Genomic DNA, 17,471 nt, shown 5'->3' on the forward strand with positions numbered 1-17,471 from the left:
CCTGCCACGCTGCGGTCACACCGGCTGGGGCTTTGTGGGCCGCCTCAGCGAGAAGTTGAAGCGGGTGGGCATGTGGAAAGCTGTGCTCAACGCTGGGCTCTGACACCCAGAGTAAGCGATAGTATTTCATACATAGGCCACTGKTAAGCATTTTCTGTTTCCTGGTGTTAGCTGTCTGCCTTTCAGAATGTGATTTTTACAGGTTTTTGACACCTTGCCTACTCAATCATAGGTAACAAGTGTAGGTSCAGGTTCTGAACTCCACTCTGCATTTAGGCATCAGTGTGTTAAACCGTCTGACCTGCAGGCATCTGGGAACGATCTCGTTGTAGTGGCTGCATTAAAGAGAGCCTGTAATCACCAAGCGTTGCCATAGCCATATTACTGTGATCTTATATGTATGTGAACAGGAATAGAGACAAGGTCCTGCCTCCCTGTGATGCTGTGAACACAGTATCCTACCATGCACGAGCATGCTTTGGTATTTCATATGCTTCTACTAAGGTGAATGAAATTCTTAAAGACACTAGGAATATATAGCAGCTACATGGGAAAATGTTAATACTTYCAAGATGAAATCTAAGGCCACACTTGTTCCAGACACTTCATTTTTTTTTTTTTTACTAATATGAGTAATAACTGCTTAGAACCATTTCAAATGTTCTTCTCTTTTGAAAGATAGTCATTCTGATAAGTCTAAGCTGAAAATGATAGAAAAGTACCAGGAAAAGATGATGCTGCTGAAGCACACTGGAAACAGATGCTATTGCTGTAAAAAACAAAGGAAACAAGGAAAGAAGTCTTCCTATTTTCAGTTCTGTTTATGATGTTCATGTGCCCAACCACAAGGTTTTAATTTACTGCAGGAAAACAGGAATCCAGCTATCTGACGCTGTTCTGCTGTGCCCTGAGAGCACTACGGTGTTGCAGTGGTTAGTACCCGTGTCTGGGTCTTTGAACTGCAGAGAACTGTAGCATTTTACAAAAGCTGAAGATCAATAAGACACTGAAATAGATGTAAGATTAGGAACTGAAAGTGAACTCTCCTCCATCTTGGATAATAATTATCTTGATGATTGGGCTAACAAAATAAAATCTTCCTTCAAGGCTTCTTGTAATGCCCAGAGGGTCTTAAATACTTCAAATATACAATCATATTAATCTCTAATAAGTACCTAGCCTCATTTAATTTAAACTTCAAAGAATGTGTAAAACATTTGTTGACTGTAAGGGTAGTCCTGCTAAAGTGCAAGAAGGAAGTTCCCTGTTTCTGGGAGCTGCTTCCTCCTGGCAGCGTGGTCCCTGCTCTGTCTGAGCTGGTATCTCTGGGGTTACTCTCTCTAACAGTTCACTCAGCGCTGCTCGTTTCCTGAATATCAGAACTGGGGCAGCAAATGGAACGAAACGAAACGCCTTCCCAGCCTTCGCCTATCCGCAGCGTCCTGTGTCCGTGCCGAGCATCCCTGGCTGGCACAGTGCCTAAGCGAGCAAAGATTGGGAGTCTTTTTGTTGGCCTCTCCAGCTGGCTGCGGCTCTGCCGCTGTGGCACCGTCCTGGGTTGGTTATCCACAGTGTCCCGGCAGCCTCAGCCCCCGACACCGCCCGYGCTCCGCACGGATGCGGGCTGGAAACACGGTGGTGCCGGTGTGGCCCTGGTCGGCTCTGCGTGTGGATCCCCGACTCGTGCTGGGTGCGTGGCAAACGTGGCTCAGGGTTAGCTGTGGCATTTAATCGTGCTTGCAGCTATTTGGGTTGCTTCCTGCAGCTGCCGGAGACTTGGAAGAGCTCTCGCGCGTGGGCGTATTAGCTTGATCGAAAAGTTATCTAAAAGTTAGGGATTTGTGTTGAAATAAATTTAAAAAATGGCTTATATTCGAGTATGTTTTTTAAAAAAAGGCCAGCCCTTGACTGAGCCCCTCCACCTTAGCCTCAGTGAGGTGGTTTCAGCTGAAGCGTTTGCACCGTGACCCTGGGGAGGATGAAGGCACGTGCCCGACCTGGCTCCCAGTAGCTTGGTGCTGGGCAGGGAGTCATTAACCCCGCACAGCTTCCTTGTGCTGGGTGCCCTTGCCTTGCTGCCCCGCGATGCGATGCGTGTGTAAGGCAGATTACACACCCGCACTGGGGTCTAGCCAGCAAATGCCCGAAGAATCAATGATTTCAGGTAAGTCCCTCTCTTTTCTTTGCTAGAAATGTTTTGGATTTTCACAGTAACTGTTATGCAGAACAAAATATTGCATATATGTTCATGTGCATCTATGTCAGRTAGAGATCATTTATTTTGAAACCACTGACTCTTTTCTTGCCTCTAATTAAGTTATTTAATATTTCCTAAAGGTAGAAGTCTTTTTAAATACAACGACACTTTAGCCACTGCCCTTTGACCGGGAGCTTTTACTTTTCCTCTACTATTTCAGCAACCAAAGACTTCCTTAGTACACTCAAGCACTTATCCAAAAGCACCGCACTTAGTCRTACSTCTTAAATCAGGAAAGATTAGACTKAACTCCCTGATCCGGCAGAATAGAAACAAATGCTCTGTAGTTTGGGAAGACAAAGCAAACGAGACCTGATTGTCTCAGTTCAGAATAAATTTCACAATTAGACCCAGGAATGCAGTAGTTCAGTTGTTTGTTGTCATCTATGTAATTTTTATATGTATATGTAAAGACATGGATATGTTTGTATTTAAGGTAACCACTTCCCAAAGGTGACAATTATGGTGCAGTCCTTCTAGTTTTACAGTTTTTCGATACTGAACAGAGTTGCAAGTAACAGAAAAAAAATGTTTCTTGTTGCAGCCTTTATCCACATCTCTACTCAAGAGCATACATTAACTTTAGAAATCCTGAGGACATCCTTCTCTTTAGAGATCGCTTTGATGGCTATGTCTTCATTGACAATAAAGGTTGGACTGCTTTAAAGATTTTAAGTGTATACACATCTGTCGCTAGAGAACATGGATTTTTTAAATAAATATRTATAAAWWTWTTTTTTCTCAACATATATATAGAGRTTTTTGATTYTTCTYAACATATGGTTAATTATATAAAAATGCTGCCAGAAAATCTTATCACTTTCAGGTAATGAAGTACAAAATATACCTGYCAAAGTAACAAATTTAAATATTTCTTAACTAAGATGTCTTTATAAGCTTCTAACTTTGTCTGATTTGGATGGATTTTCCTGAAGATGAAATATGGCACATTCCTGGTAGCATTTCGTTTCCGGGTTTCAAACTGTGTTTTAAAGTAGGAAGCAGGATAGCTACTCTTTAATAGATCCTCAGTCTTTTTATTTTAATGTGCATATTTAACTTGCTCTCAAAAAGAGGTTGAGACAGAAATCTGTTAGGCAGAATCTYAACCCTGGATGTTAAGAGATAGTAATTGTAAATATTGATAAAGATTAGTAAATAGTAAAAAAAGTAAAATTAAAAGCARCTGAAAACGGGATATTATGAGAAGTGTTGGGCAGTATTAGCAATAGTAGTGTCTGCTTTGCCTCAAGATCTGGTTGTCAAAAGAGGTAGGAATAAACTATTGTTATGATCCAACAAGGACATCGCTTTGTCTAAATTGAGCATTTCCTTCMGTGTTATCCAGGACTGAAGCTAGAATATCCCGTACTTTGCAAAACTGAGAGAGTTTGGACACTGCTGTGATCAGCTTGTCTTGATGCTTGTTTAAATAACGAGCACAATAATGAGTTTTGATCCAGGGTGCCCCCTTGTGCTAGCCCCCTGGTGCTAGCAYTGCATCTGGCAGGCTAAAAGGAGAGCAGGGATTGCCAGCGGGGAGCTTTACAAACATTAGAGCTGGTTTAAGACAAATACTCGGGCAGCTTGTGCAAACTTTGAGTGATTGTGAATGTGCTTCATAGCCATGAGTGGAAACCAGGCAGGATTCAAAAGCTGTACCTAGCTCTGACTCCTGTCAAAGAAGAGCCCCTCATTTAAGGCAAATTCAGAAATAAAGAATCCCTGCCAATAAACACAGGCAAGGAATTGTACTATCGATCATAAATAGAAAAAAAAGCTTTATACAATTCTACATGCAGCGTTTTAGAACTTTAGTTCAAAAAGAAGGTTTTTTTTTCCCTTTTTTTTGATCATATATTATCCATGTATTCTTTGAGCCTWTTGGCAGCACAACTTGATAAAAGCAACTCAGCTGTTTCAGGTTCCTTTGGCAGGAGTCATTTTTCATTTGTCAGACTGAGATTTTATGTCAGTCTGTCTACTCAAAGACACTCTTTGAGGAATGAAAAGATCATTAGAAATGGTGATGTGAGAAAGTTACTGGGTAGCACTGCTCATCTTTTTTGACAGTCTTTGTTTGCATGTCAAAGTAATGCTTAATGTTTAAGTATATAGTTCAAATTAAAATTTGAATCCAAATATAATTCAAATATAAATTTATTTTGAATATAAAATACTGATATATAAACACAATAYGGATTGCATTATATCCCAGTCCACTGGGAGCAGACTCTGCAGAAGTTTAGGAKGGCATCTAAAAAAAATTACCATTGATTTCAACTGAATTTACCTGAAAACAATCAGAAGAGTTTTCAAAATTTGCCTGAATATTAGAAATTTTTCCCCAAATAAAAATTAAATGTTTGATTTTTTTTTTAAGGTTTAGAGTATCCAGCAGTAGTTGAATTTGCTCCATTCCAGAAGATTTCAAAAAAGAAATTAAAGAAAAAAGATGCAAAAGCCGGGAGCATTGAAGATGGTAAACATATTTTTTCTGATGTCACAGTGAAAAGTTGAYTCATTTCTGTTGTGCATTGCCAAGTATTAACATATTTCAAAAACTTTTCTTCACAGATCCAGAATATAGGAAATTTTTAGAGAGTTACTGTGCAGATGAAGAGAAAATATGTGCGAATCCTGAGACTCTTTTGGGAGAGATTGAGGCCAAAACAAGGGAACTCATTGGTCTGTTTCATTGAATTTTCTTGTTATAGACAGTATTATATTATATATAACTATATATTTTATAGATTGATTATATTACCTACAAGGTTTGACCCATTCAGTCTGGCAGGGATTGATAAAATTACAGTTTTGATTTTTATAGTGACTGCAAGTAGTGAGTGGAAACACCTCAGTTCACCTCACCTCTTCCTGAATGTCTGTGCAAGGAACTCAGCTGACTTCTCTGCCAGTTTTGTATGCACAGCGTCTTCAGAAATGGGTCCTTAGTGCTTCCAAATGCCTACAGACTTATTATAAAAAGATGCAAGATTTATTATTAAAAGATAGAGCAGCTGAAAACTTAACAACTCATTCCTGATACAGTTGCTTGCATTCTGAAGGGTGAAAAATGGTCTAGAGGGTTCTCTATGAAGGGTTCTTCTGGTCTAGAGTCTACCAAAGCCTTGAAGTTGAGGCAGCACCTTCTTTTCCTTTTCTTTTTCTTTTCTTTCTTCATCTATTACTGGTTACAAGTACATATATATATATATATCATGTCCATAATATCAAAAAAAACCGAAAGTGTTTAAGCTGTTACCCATATTGCACTATATAAAAAAAGGTGGTTTTTTTCCTTCTTCTTTTCAATTCAATCTTTCAAAAATACTGTCTGCAGAGACTATAGCACTCCCCAATAATGCCATGTTGTAGACAATTATTTAACTGTCAGCGAGTGCATGAGAAAAGTCTGTKAGTGAGAAATGCACGAGACAGGCCTTGAAATCGTAAGATAAAGAAGAGTGGGACTCACAGCTGGCGTTCAGCACCGCCGTGCAGACTGCTACCTTCTCTTTTCTTAGGTTAACGTAATAATTAGGATTTTAAGAAGAAAAATCTTTAAAAAATAAAGCTGTTTGTAAAGTTTAAAGAAGCAGGAAAAAGCAAACACACGACTGTCAAATAGCAGGACGTGCTGCAGATGGTGCCACGGAAGCCGCCTGTATCCGTCCCTGCATCGACAAGCCCTTTACTCCACAAAACATGAAACCTGTGTTCAGAGTCCTTTCAGCATGGAAAAAAGAACTTTCCTCGCACAGCCAAGATTTATTTTTCATTTCAGATTTACAGATGTGATGTGATTTCCATTCTCCAGACCCCTAAATAATATTGTTGTTTTTCACTGCGAAACAAATCTAACTCTCTCCAGGATACTTTTTACTTGCCAGCTGCCAGCATGCAGCTTGGAGGATGACATGAAATATTGGTGCTGTATCTACCAGTGACCACATGCAGAACACCTGTTTTTTTCCTACGTTGACATCTAACATGTAAATAAGAATGGTCCTTTTTATCATTTCCTTATACCATACCAGAAAAGAAGCATGTGTTTCGATTAATGCTTTTTCCTAGTCTTTCCCTACCTGTAGGAAGCATTTCTACAAGGTGGCATTAATTCTTATTCATATGCATAAGTTGATAGGTGACTGGAGTAATTTGGAGCTTAATCAATTTAGAGAAAATGGACATTATAAAAACATGGGCATTTAGATAATTCTATTATAAATAAAACTTCCTTGACATTTTTCTAGATAGGCAAATTTCCCAATAATTTTTATTTCCAAGGAATGTGCCGTTACACTAGCAGTGTGTAAGCAGTCAAAATTTTCTAAGAGGTTTTATAACCTCAGRAAATATTTATTATCTTAAAGGTATTGTAGCTATCAATGAAAAGATTGAGCCTGGGAGTTTCAGGTTTCAGATAGAGTTTTTCCTTAGGCGATTTGCTTCTGTTAAATCACAGAAAGTCAGATTATTTGCCTTTTTTTTTCTTTTCCTATTCAAAACTGCAACCATTGCTATCAATATCAAAACAAAGATCCCTTCAGTGAATAGGACGCCTGTAGTAACATTATATAAGGATTTAGTTTTGTATCCTGTATCAAAAGTGTTATTTCTATTGAAGTCTATATAAGATGTGCCCAGGACTTCTGGCAGARTTGGGTCTCACATTCTCAGCATTTCTGCAGATAGTGCTACCTCAAACCAGCATGTTTTATGTATCACCTCAGATACTTTAGCTCATCTGTTTCAGTGTGACAGAGAGATATAAAACAGAATTTCTCTGTAACAAGATTAAGGTAAGCGCATTCTTCTGGCTTGTTTTTAGAAAGCAAGATAAAAGCTATTATTGACACAGTTCTTCTTTGTTTTATAGTATTTCCTTTCAAAAATTTCTCGGTGCTTTCAGAAAATAGTCCTAGTTTTTCGTTTACAGCAAGGCCCATAAATAAGAGGGGCAGATTCACTTTTATTTGGTGACTGGCACTTCCAGCTTGGGAAAGATGCCCGGGTGGCAGAACTGGGGGTGCAGGAGGGAGGGCAGCGCCGCAGGTCTGGGGAGCCCCTCACCCTGGTCACCAATTAGGGGCAGGGGAGAAAAAGAGAGGGGGGCAGCATGGGGAGCCTGGGGAGCATCTCAAATCACCAGCCTTTTTTGTTTTTTGGTTGTTGCTTTTGACCATCAATATTGGCTAAAAATGAATACTGATTCCTATCAAACTCTCCTCTTCATAACTGCATAAGAAGATTTTATCAATAATGACCAGGTTACAAGCAGCAAATTTAGGCATTCAAAACAAAATATTAGAATGTTTTCGGGATATGATATTTGTCTAKAAATTCTAAATTTGTTTAAAATGTCTCCTCTTTTTTTTTTACTTTTTAATTTTGTTTTTAATTTTTTTCTTCCAAATCCTATAGTGGATTCCACTAGTGAAATTTTCTCCTTGCTTTTGTTCAGCTGCCTTCCACTGGCTTCAGAAAAATCCTATAAATAACTGTAGTAAATGTTTGCTGTAACTCTATCTTTGGACATCTATGATTGATAATTTTTTTTATTACTAAGTCACAGCTATAGGTAAATAATTTAAAATGTCCACTCAGTAGTACAGTGAAGTGAATCCTGGTATTTCAAATCATAGATGTCGTGCATGATACACAATGTACAGATTTCTCCAGGGCCCTGTAGAATTTGAGGACTGGCTACTTGGGAAACCAAACTGCTGATACTGTGCTATGTAGCCTGGGACAAAGCACTTACCTTCTGTTTATCTCATTTTCCTATGCAATAATGAATGCTAGATTAGGAATTAAATTGAAATGTTAAGTGAGAATAATAGTGTTTGCTACCTGGCATAATTTGAAATCTGGGACTGAAAAGTGCTAAGTGAGACTATAGCAATGCTAGCAATATATGAACTTCAAAATAGCTAAGTTTTGATGTACAGAAGTTAAAACGTATGGATAGATACAGAATTTCTTTTCTTTTTGGATAGTAACCATATGATGAGCAAGAGAAAGATGCAAGTCTCTGTGCTGAAAATACATGATTTGAATTCAATATTAAATAATCGTGCAGAATATCTCTATTTCTTCTAATCCTCACAGCAAAAAGACAGAGAAATGTTTCTAATGAGRTGATGGGAATGGTGTCAAAATCTATAAAATAAGTAGAATTTTTAATTATTTAGCTCCCATGCAGATAAAGCTGGAAAAAAAATAAAAAGGGGAATTAGCACTTAAGTAAAGAAATGAGTACATATTTTAGGCGATGAACACTATATCACAAATTTTTTGTGTTTTAGCTAGAAGAACCACACCCCTTTTGGAATATATTAAAAATAGAAAATTAGAAAAGCAGGTACGTCCAGACTTTTGCCTGAAGTTCAACTTTTATGTTTCTTGTGTGGTTTTCCTTTGAAGAATTTACAATCAATCGTTTTGAACTCCTCAGAGAATACGAGAAGAGAAAAGAGAAGAGCGAAGGCGGAGGGAGCTGGAAAAGAAACGGCTGCGAGAGGAGGAGAAGAGGAAACGCAGAGAAGAGGAACGACGTAGAAGGAAAGAAGCAGAAAAGCAAAAGAGAATCTCTGAAAAAGAAATAAGGATCAAGGTACGTTACTGAAAAACTTTAACTTATTCAGAAATTCTTTCATTTTCTCATTAATATTGTTTACTACCCGGCAGCAAGGAGGTAGGGAGCCAGGACAAGTAGCTCTGCAGTTACACAGCACTGCCCCGTTCTGTGCAGCCATAACCTGGCAGAACCGAGTGGTTCTGTTCTGACCCATGCCCAAGCTCTGTTGCAAATACAGCTTCATCTAGCCAAATTTGCCAAGATTTTTCTTGTTTGTACTCAGAATTAATTGATTTTGATAGTACRCTTTAACTGAGTTATAGCAAAGCCTTGCTCATCTCAGGCTGTGCTGCAGTTCAGTTTGCAAAACCATCTGAATGGCCTGGTTTAGAATGAATTTTAAAGCATAAAATATTTTGTGCTAATAAGACTTGACATGTAAAACCTTATTTAGGGAAGGCAACAAGGTAAATTCTATTCATGTAAACTAGGTTTTGTGGTATTACAGAGGTTTTGTAGGCTGATTTGAAGATATATATTGATATAAAAACTCTGTGGCTTACTGGGAGAATGTGCTCAGATTCGGTCCAGATTTTTGGTGGGGAGAAGGCACAGAACTTTGTAGCTCCTTTCCCTGCTTTATTTTCCTGGGCAACAGTTGCCTTCACCTGGATKTATAAAAATAGTAAGTTCTGAAGCAAAGTTATATGTATTTTTTTTATATTTGAGCATTCAAAAAACTTTCTATTTGACTTCAGAAGAAAAGGAAGATGGTTTTTGAAGTAACTTTCTTCTAAAATAACTTTCTATTTCTTATACATTGCAAAATATGTTCATATGTATTCATAGGATTTAAAGAAGACCRTGGTCTTTGGTCTTAATAGGGAATAATATATTTAAGATTGTTAAGATGTCTATTGCAACAGGGGAGAATCATTTTACAACCCAATAAATTTTGTTTTAGCTTCTTAAGAAGCCTGAAAAAGGAGATGAGCAGGCCAGTGAAAAGCACAAAGAAAAGGATGAAGAAGATGACATTGAAGAAAACAAATGGGAAAAATCATCTGGATTTGGGAGTACAAAATCCAAGGCATTGGAGAGTTCACTAAAAGAATTCAAGGAAAAGTAAGTAGTGTTCTCTTTTAGGCACCAAGTTATATCCCCAAATGCTGTCATTTTGAGGCTTAAACTTGATGTAAGTGGTGCATTGGCCTGGTATTTGTCAGCACAGAACTGATTGGATTCCACATTTGTACAAATCTCTCATTGTCCTTTTTTGCAAAAGGTGCTTAGTAACAACTTACTGACCTGATGGCAATATTAGTGGGTGCAGTTTGTTATTTGTGAAATGCTTTGAAATCCCAGATCGGAAAGATTTCTGCGTGAAAAGTCATTCAGAGTTTCATTGTTGTTTCACCTGTTCCCCATCAAGAACTCAGATCAGGTTGTCCCTCCATCCCTGAGGTCAGACTCCTCAGATGTCCTATTGTCTTCCTCCTGCCTCAGATGTCTTACTGTGTCTTACATTTTCTTCATTTTTTTTTCCCCAAAATAAACAGATAGGTGTGTTTGATGAAGGGGGATGTCAGAATAACTGAGATGTGAATCCCAGCCTTATGTGCAGAAGGGTCTCTCTGTCTTCCACTGTCTTCAGCATTGTGTTTGTGATAGCAGGAGCAGTTGAATAACACACACTTGTAGCATTCAGTAGCCCGGTAATGTCTTCCAAGGGTTTTCTGCATCTGGTTTTCTGTGGTGTCCTTTGGCATGGATGTCTCATTGCCAGCTAGACACGGGGCAGGATTCACCCATAGGATATGTAAGATGTGTGACTAAGAATTATTTGCTGCTGAGGTAAATAATATTTTGTAATTCAATAGAGACTCTCAAAGCCAAGCTCTCMAAGTACTTTGCAAATTGAAAGAGCTGAATCTGATATGTCATCTGTATCCATAACTTGCACATATTGACAAACTGAGCATTTAAATAATTTATCTAAGGCATTCTAACTTATTAGAGATTTGTAGACTGTTTTCTAGGAGACTTGCAGGCTACTTGCCTGCTCTAAGTAGTACAAACATTACCCTTTTCCACATAGGGTCAGGACTTTTACAAAGAGAACACAGAGGCTGCACAGGTAACTCTACTATTYGGGTTTTTAAGCTACGTCCTCTTTGGAGATAAAGAGCAAGATTTAGTCTTTTAATGGCTCACAGAAAAATAAAGAAAATTTGAACCCTGAATGGAATATAAAAACATTGAATAGACTCACAGAATAAATAATTCACCAATAATAGCCCCCCCCATATGTATATTTTTCTTTATTCCCTGTGGCTAAAGATTTCAAACATGTKCTCAGTGTTTCAGTGTGCTGAGTGTGTCCTGAAAGATGCTGAAAACTTCCATTTCCTAGTCTGGAATGGAAAATATCCAACAGCTTTTTTGTTGATATTCTTCAATTGAAGAAATCCACARCATTTCTTCAGAGACAAGTTAGTTGTTTACTAATAAGGCTTTTTGTGTATTAATCCTTTGGTTCTGTCATGTTATATTTTCAGTATTCATCCTATAAGCTTCATAAGGTCTTAATGTAGATTTTCCAGGTGTAAAGGAGAATCCTTTGGCTATGCAGGCACAGTAAACGTTACCTTGTCTTCGCAAGGGCTCAGTTTTTCTTTGTGAGAGAATTACCTATTTCTTCATCAGGAGTAGTGAAATCAGTAGGATATTTGGGARTTTATCAGCCTAGCAGCAAAAAGTTGCAAACTAATAGCCCAATTCATAAGACAGACCCATTGCAGCATAACATAAATTAAGTACTGTGTTGTGACAAGCTAATGGACGTTACCTCAGTAAAATGTGCAAAGATGGGCTGCAGTGTATCGAGACATAACAAATAGAAGCCTCAAACAGAAATACTCATTTTCACAAATGCTTCCCCTGGGTTGCAATGGCCGGGAATATTTTTTGTTAAATGGGATCACAGGACTTCACAGCTGCAGTCCTGACATGCTTTCGACTGTGAATGTTCCCATTCCCAGACTCCTGTGCACGAGTCTGCTTGAGAACAGCTCATAAAACCTGATCCTACAGCCTGTGTTTGTGTGGGGAGGGTTCAGGAACTGTTTATTGGATGGGAAATTGGGATGAAAGTTGAAGGACAGGGCTTTTACAGTCATTGCCCAAAATGAAGTGCAAAATTTTCCCCATATGGCTTTATTTGTTATTTTTTGAACTCGATGTATATGGATGAGATGCTCAACAAAATTGCATAACGTGATTTTAAGGAGATAAAGTCTTTTTAAGGAGAAAAATAGCCTTGTCACAGATCTAAAGCCTGCTGAACTCAAAGGCAGGCTTTGTATTGTGTCCTTCAGGGGGTTATTCTATGTTAATCACTGGGATTTTCTTTCTTTTTATGCATACTCACAGGTCACAAAATGACAGTGACAAAGAGCAAAGAGATACGGAGAGAAGATTTCGAGACAAAGACCCTGAAAGGCAAAGGTATCGAATGGACGATGGCCGGAAGCACAGAGCTCACTATGAGTATGACAAGTTTGTGAGAAGGAATGAAGACGAGCTGAAATGGGGGAAAGGATACAGCCAAGACAGAGGAAAGAAAGGGAACCACAACTACAGCTTCACTGTGGAGACAGTAGACAAACTGGGTAAAGAGGACAAGTGTGATGACATGGCATCCAAAAAGGAGCGCATAAGAAATAAGGTTCTTTTATTCATTTAGGATAATCTTTCATTAGTAAAATGTGCTTCAAGATCACAGGTTTTACTTTTGCAGTGTCAGCATAAAGATGCTTTTCCAAATAAATCTTTCTTTACTTGCTTTTCAGGAAAACCCAACTTCTGTTTATTGTTGTCAGAGGACAACAGCAGTTAAAATAACATCACAGGTCCCTGCTCATTTATATTTATAATATATGGCATCATTTCTGCATAGCTTTCAACTGATCGTTATTAGAACACTATTCTTGGAAGCCTCGTGTTTTCTGAGTCTGTTAAAGTTGTTACACCTTGATCTGTGAGGAAATTCAAAAGCTGTGGCGTGCCGGCCTTTTGGATCTGCGTTCCCATTACCCAGCCCACCAGGTAACTGGATGGAGATGTGGCCGGGCGCTGCCCAACACGGGCGCCGGGAGCACTGGGCACTGAGCAGCCGGTTGATTGAGAGGCCCTCGTGTGTTCAGGGCTTCGGGACGGTGCCGCTCTGCCGTGCCGCCGCGCTCAGAACGGGCTCGCGCTCCGTGAGCCGAGTTATCCCCGCAGCCGGTGCCAGGAGAGCCAGGTGCCGGAGCAGGGCAGGACGGGAGCGGAGCCAGGGCCGCCGCGTCGCGGCTCCCACAGACACGGCCCTCGTTCCTGGCAGACTCGCCGATTTCACGGATGCGCCGGGGTCTTTTCAGGAGGTGGCTGCTCTTGTCAGCCCCATTCTCTCTCCATTCTCTTCCTTGGTTGCCCACAAAAGAGGCTCGAAACACTGTTTTGTGTAGAAATGTATCCACCTGCCCATCGACCCCAGATGCTGTTCTGTGCTGGGGCTGGAGCTGGCAGCTGTGCGAGGCGGCTCCATGCGGAGCGTCCACGGAATGCGTCCGGATGGACTCAGCCTGGTGCTCCCATGGGGCGCAGGGCCCCTTGCACAGAGCCCAGCCTGCCCCCCCCCACACACACACCCATACGGGCCGTGCAGGTGACCCCCGTCTGCTGGAAAGCAGCTCCACAGGGAGGGACCTGGGAGTCCTGGTTGACACCAAGTTAAACCGTGAGTCAGCAGTGCCCTTGTGGCCAAGAAGGCCAATGGGATCCAGGCCTGCATCGGGAGGAGTGTTGCCAGCAGGTCAAGGGAGGTGATTCTGCCCCTCTGCTCAGCTCTGGTGAGGCCGCACCTGGAGTATTAGGGACAGTTCTGGGCTCCCCAGTACAAGAGGGACGTGGAGCTTCTGGAGAGGGTCCAGAGAAGGGCAACCAGGATGATGAAGGGAATGGAACATCTCCTGTATGAGGAGAGAGGCTGAGTGACTTGGGCCTGTTTTCTCTGGAGAAGAGAAGGCTGAGAGGGGATCTGATTAATGTGCATAAGTTCAGGAAGGGAGAATGCAGCGAGGAAGGGGGCAAGCTGTTTTCATTGGTGGCCAGCGATAGGACRAGGGGTAATGGCCACAAGCTGGAGCACAKGAAGTTCCRTCTCCAGGTGAGGAGGAACTTCTTTCCTGTGAGGGTGACAGAGCMSTGGMACAGGCTGCCCAGGGAGGYTGTGGAGTCTCCTTCTCTGGAGGTCTTCAAAACCCGCCTGGATGCCGCCCTGTGCCACATGCTGTAGGTGTGCCTGCTTGAGCAGCAAGGTTGGACTAGATGATCTCTAGAGGTCCCTTCCAACCTTGAATATTCTGTGATTCTGTGATTCTGTGATCTGCATGCACAAGGTAGMTGCCCTGCACACACCCCGGCAGCTCAGGCTGCCACCTAGTCAGAAAAGAGAAAAAAAGACTGACTCAAAACCAGGAGTATGGGAGGAACAGTTTTTCTCATGCCTGTCATGCTGCTCTTGAGAGCTCATAAAACATCCGTGACCTTGGTACTGGATGGTGGCTCTTGGGGGCCTTCTGAAACTCACGGTCAGGCCTCAGGAAGCCTGGCTGAGTCTCTGCCTTAGTCCACACTTTAAGTTCCAGATCTGTTCCCTAAGCAAAATCTGCAAGAGCAGAAAAGATTTGGGCAGTTTTGTGACTGCTCCTCATGGAATATTTAYCTCATAGCTCTGGGTTAGGGACACTCTTGCACGTAGAATTACCAATGTCAGTAGCTGTTTCTGGATGAAACAAGTTTCATTTCTGAACTATGCATGACTTCAATAGAAAATGGAAAATTTCCAAGGGAAGTAACAGTTATGTGTGTGAGGTACAGAATCTGTAATTATATATATATATATATATATATATATATATGTAAGATTTATGCTCATTAAAGGATCTAGCTGTAAACAGCTAGCATTCCGTAGCTGTTCATGATGTTCATGATGTCATGCTGATGCAAAGCATCAAGAAAAGTAACAAAAAATAATAAAAAGAAACCCCAAAAGCATAGAAACAAATCACTAACTGGAATGATTTAATTGTATGGACAGAATCTTATTATTAGTGAATTTTGGTATCTTGTCTAAAGAACTGGAGAATTGAGTGGGGCAAAAAAGAGAAACTAAGATGAAGCAAGAGAGAGAGAAAAGGTGTGTTGTGGATTAAAAATAAAATAAAGAATAAGAGAAAAGAGATCAGAATAACTTCAGATTATGCAGACACCTGGAAATCTTCTGGTTTGATATGGAACAATTTCAGTGCTGTGCCATTGTGTTAAAACAGGCCAGTGATTTTGTTTTCTAATCCTAATCTTGCATCAGAAAGCTTTCATATTGGTCAATGAGTTGCTTCATACATTAAAAACTGGTATTTGTGAGAGCAAAAATAGGAAGAGACTTCTTGGGCAGAATTTCTAAATTCTTCCTTGAAATTTAAGAATAAAAAGTGGACTCTAGAGCTATTAAACATCTCCATTTGCAACYGCTAGGTCTCTTTTCCTCGTAAACTGTCTCCTTCCATTATCTAACTGTACTATGTTTATTATCAGTGTGTGAATCTCCTGCATTCACACCTGATAGGAATATGGAAGACATGATGAAGCTGAGCTATAACCACAATTTTATTTTGATAGGGATAATTAAAATGTACCTTCTGTGTTTAAACTGTGTGAATTGGCCATCCCTAGAGGTAGCACGTACTTGAAGCAGCACACGTATCGATAAGTAAAATTCAGTGGAGGATAATTTTCTAGCTAAACTTGTCCCTGGCTTCGGGTTTTCTTTTTATGTTTGTTTTCATTGTTTGTCATTCACATGCAGGGTTGCAAGTGTGAGGATGTGGTTCTTCCCAGTTGATATCAGTGAAGGTAACAACACTGTTTACAGAATCCCAGAATCCCAGAATGGTTGAGGTTGGAAGGGACCTCTAGAGACCATCSAGTCCAACCCCCCTGCACACRCAGGGCCACCCAGGGCACGGGGCACAGGGCGGCATCCAAGCGGGTTTTAAACATCTCCARAGAAGGAGACTCCACCACCTCCCTGGGCAGCCTGTKCCAGGGCTCKGYCACCCTCAYTGTCAAGAAGTGTTTCCTTAAGTTCCTGTGGAGCTTTTGGTGCCTCAATCAATCATCTGCAGCATCTTTCCGTGTTTGGATAGAATTTATCATGAGATCTTTCATGTTTGCAGCTTTCTTAATTYATTGAAAATGCCTGGCTCCCAAGAATAGAGTTACAGACAGCACAGATATTAATTACTTAGTCAATTTTCATTACACCTATTTTTTCCCCAGGTCTTACGAGATATAAAGCAGCGTAACGCAAAACTCCTTTGTCCAGTAACTCCCATGGATTGCTTTAAAATCCAAAGGCATTACCCCGCATGCTGTGGTGTGAGGTTAACCCGCTGTGCTTCCCTGTAGGACCGGCCGGCCATGCAGCTGTACCAGCCCGGAGCCCGCATCCGAACGCAGCCGGGAGCTGCCGGCAGAGCGTGTGAGTGCCCGGGGAGGCCCTTCGAGGACGCTCCCGAAAAGAGGAGCGAGGCTGAGAATTCAGCCGGAGGCGGCTCGGAGAGGAGCGAGGAGGCAGAATAAAACAACGTGCACCTTTATTCGCCGGACTTGTGAGTAGGGCTGAACTCGAGGTTTAACTTGGCCACAGAAATCCATAAGCTGCTTCAGGACTCCACAGATTGCGCCAACGCCGTTGCTGTACCTGGCTCGTACTCCTGTGAAATAAAGGAAACGGAGACCAGAAACACWAAGTATCTTCCAGGAAAGGAACACAGGTGCTTTCTTACCAGGAGCAGAACAAACTCTATTTATCCAGTTTAAAGGCAGTCCAATATTTTGTTAGACTTCCCTCAAAGAAGAAAACCTAGCAGTTTTAAAGGGGTATTTATAGAAGACTTCTCAGAAGACCTTCCAAGGAGGCCTCTGTTAAAAGGAGAACAGCATGTAATGCAATGTGGGTTGGCATCAGCGGGCGCTCAGCGCCGGTGCTCCGGGCACAGGGAGCCTCCCGCGGCAGCTCCGGAGCGGAGCTGGTGCTGGCCGGGCCGTGAGGAGCTGCCRGTGCCTCCTGGTGCTTCCCGGTGCTTCCCGATGCCTCCCGGTGCCTCCCGCTTCCCGGGGCCTGCGGCGCCAGGCACGGTGAGTCGGGCAGCGCGYGAGGGGGTCGTTTCGGGCGTCCTTTGCCGGGCCGCTCTCGCCCCGGTGTCGTGGTGGGTTCTCGTGTGTGAAACAGAGGGAGGTGACTGYGAGCCTCAGCACGTAAGCACACTCTCTGCTTTCATTAAGTTAGGTGATTTCTATGGTTTTTTGACACTAACTTTTCAAAAGAAGTGGTTGTACAGTAMGGACTTTTTGTACGTTAATGTTTCACGTAGGTTGCAGTTGCAGGATTTGGAGAGCGAACGGAACGGGGAAGCTCTGGGGTCTGATTTGTTTAAGAATAAASACGCCACCGGCAACTCCGTTTTGTAGATCCAAGCCAAATCCTGCAAATCCTCTGGTGCGGGGCTGTGTGTATATAGTTAC

At 41.4% G+C, this 17,471-nt stretch overlaps 1 protein-coding gene across 1 annotated transcript; it reads left to right on the forward strand.

The window, feature by feature from the left end:
• Nucleotides 1-2,801: 2,801 nt before the first annotated feature.
• UPF3A (UPF3A, regulator of nonsense mediated mRNA decay) lies at nt 2,802-16,785 on the forward strand (the record flags this gene model as incomplete). The annotated part of the gene is made up of 8 exons (XM_026048253.1): nt 2,802-2,908; nt 4,641-4,739; nt 4,835-4,945; nt 8,569-8,624; nt 8,718-8,876; nt 9,805-9,965; nt 12,273-12,567; nt 16,353-16,785. Coding segments are annotated over 8 exons (1,162 nt in total), but the record flags the coding sequence as incomplete, so codon positions are not given.
• Between the last annotated feature and the right edge of the window lie 686 nt (nt 16,786-17,471).

Source organism: Nothoprocta perdicaria, unplaced genomic scaffold (genome assembly GCF_003342845.1).
Source record: "Nothoprocta perdicaria isolate Ctin4 unplaced genomic scaffold, notPer1 scaffold_523, whole genome shotgun sequence".
Classification (NCBI taxonomy): domain Eukaryota; kingdom Metazoa; phylum Chordata; class Aves; order Tinamiformes; family Tinamidae; genus Nothoprocta; species Nothoprocta perdicaria.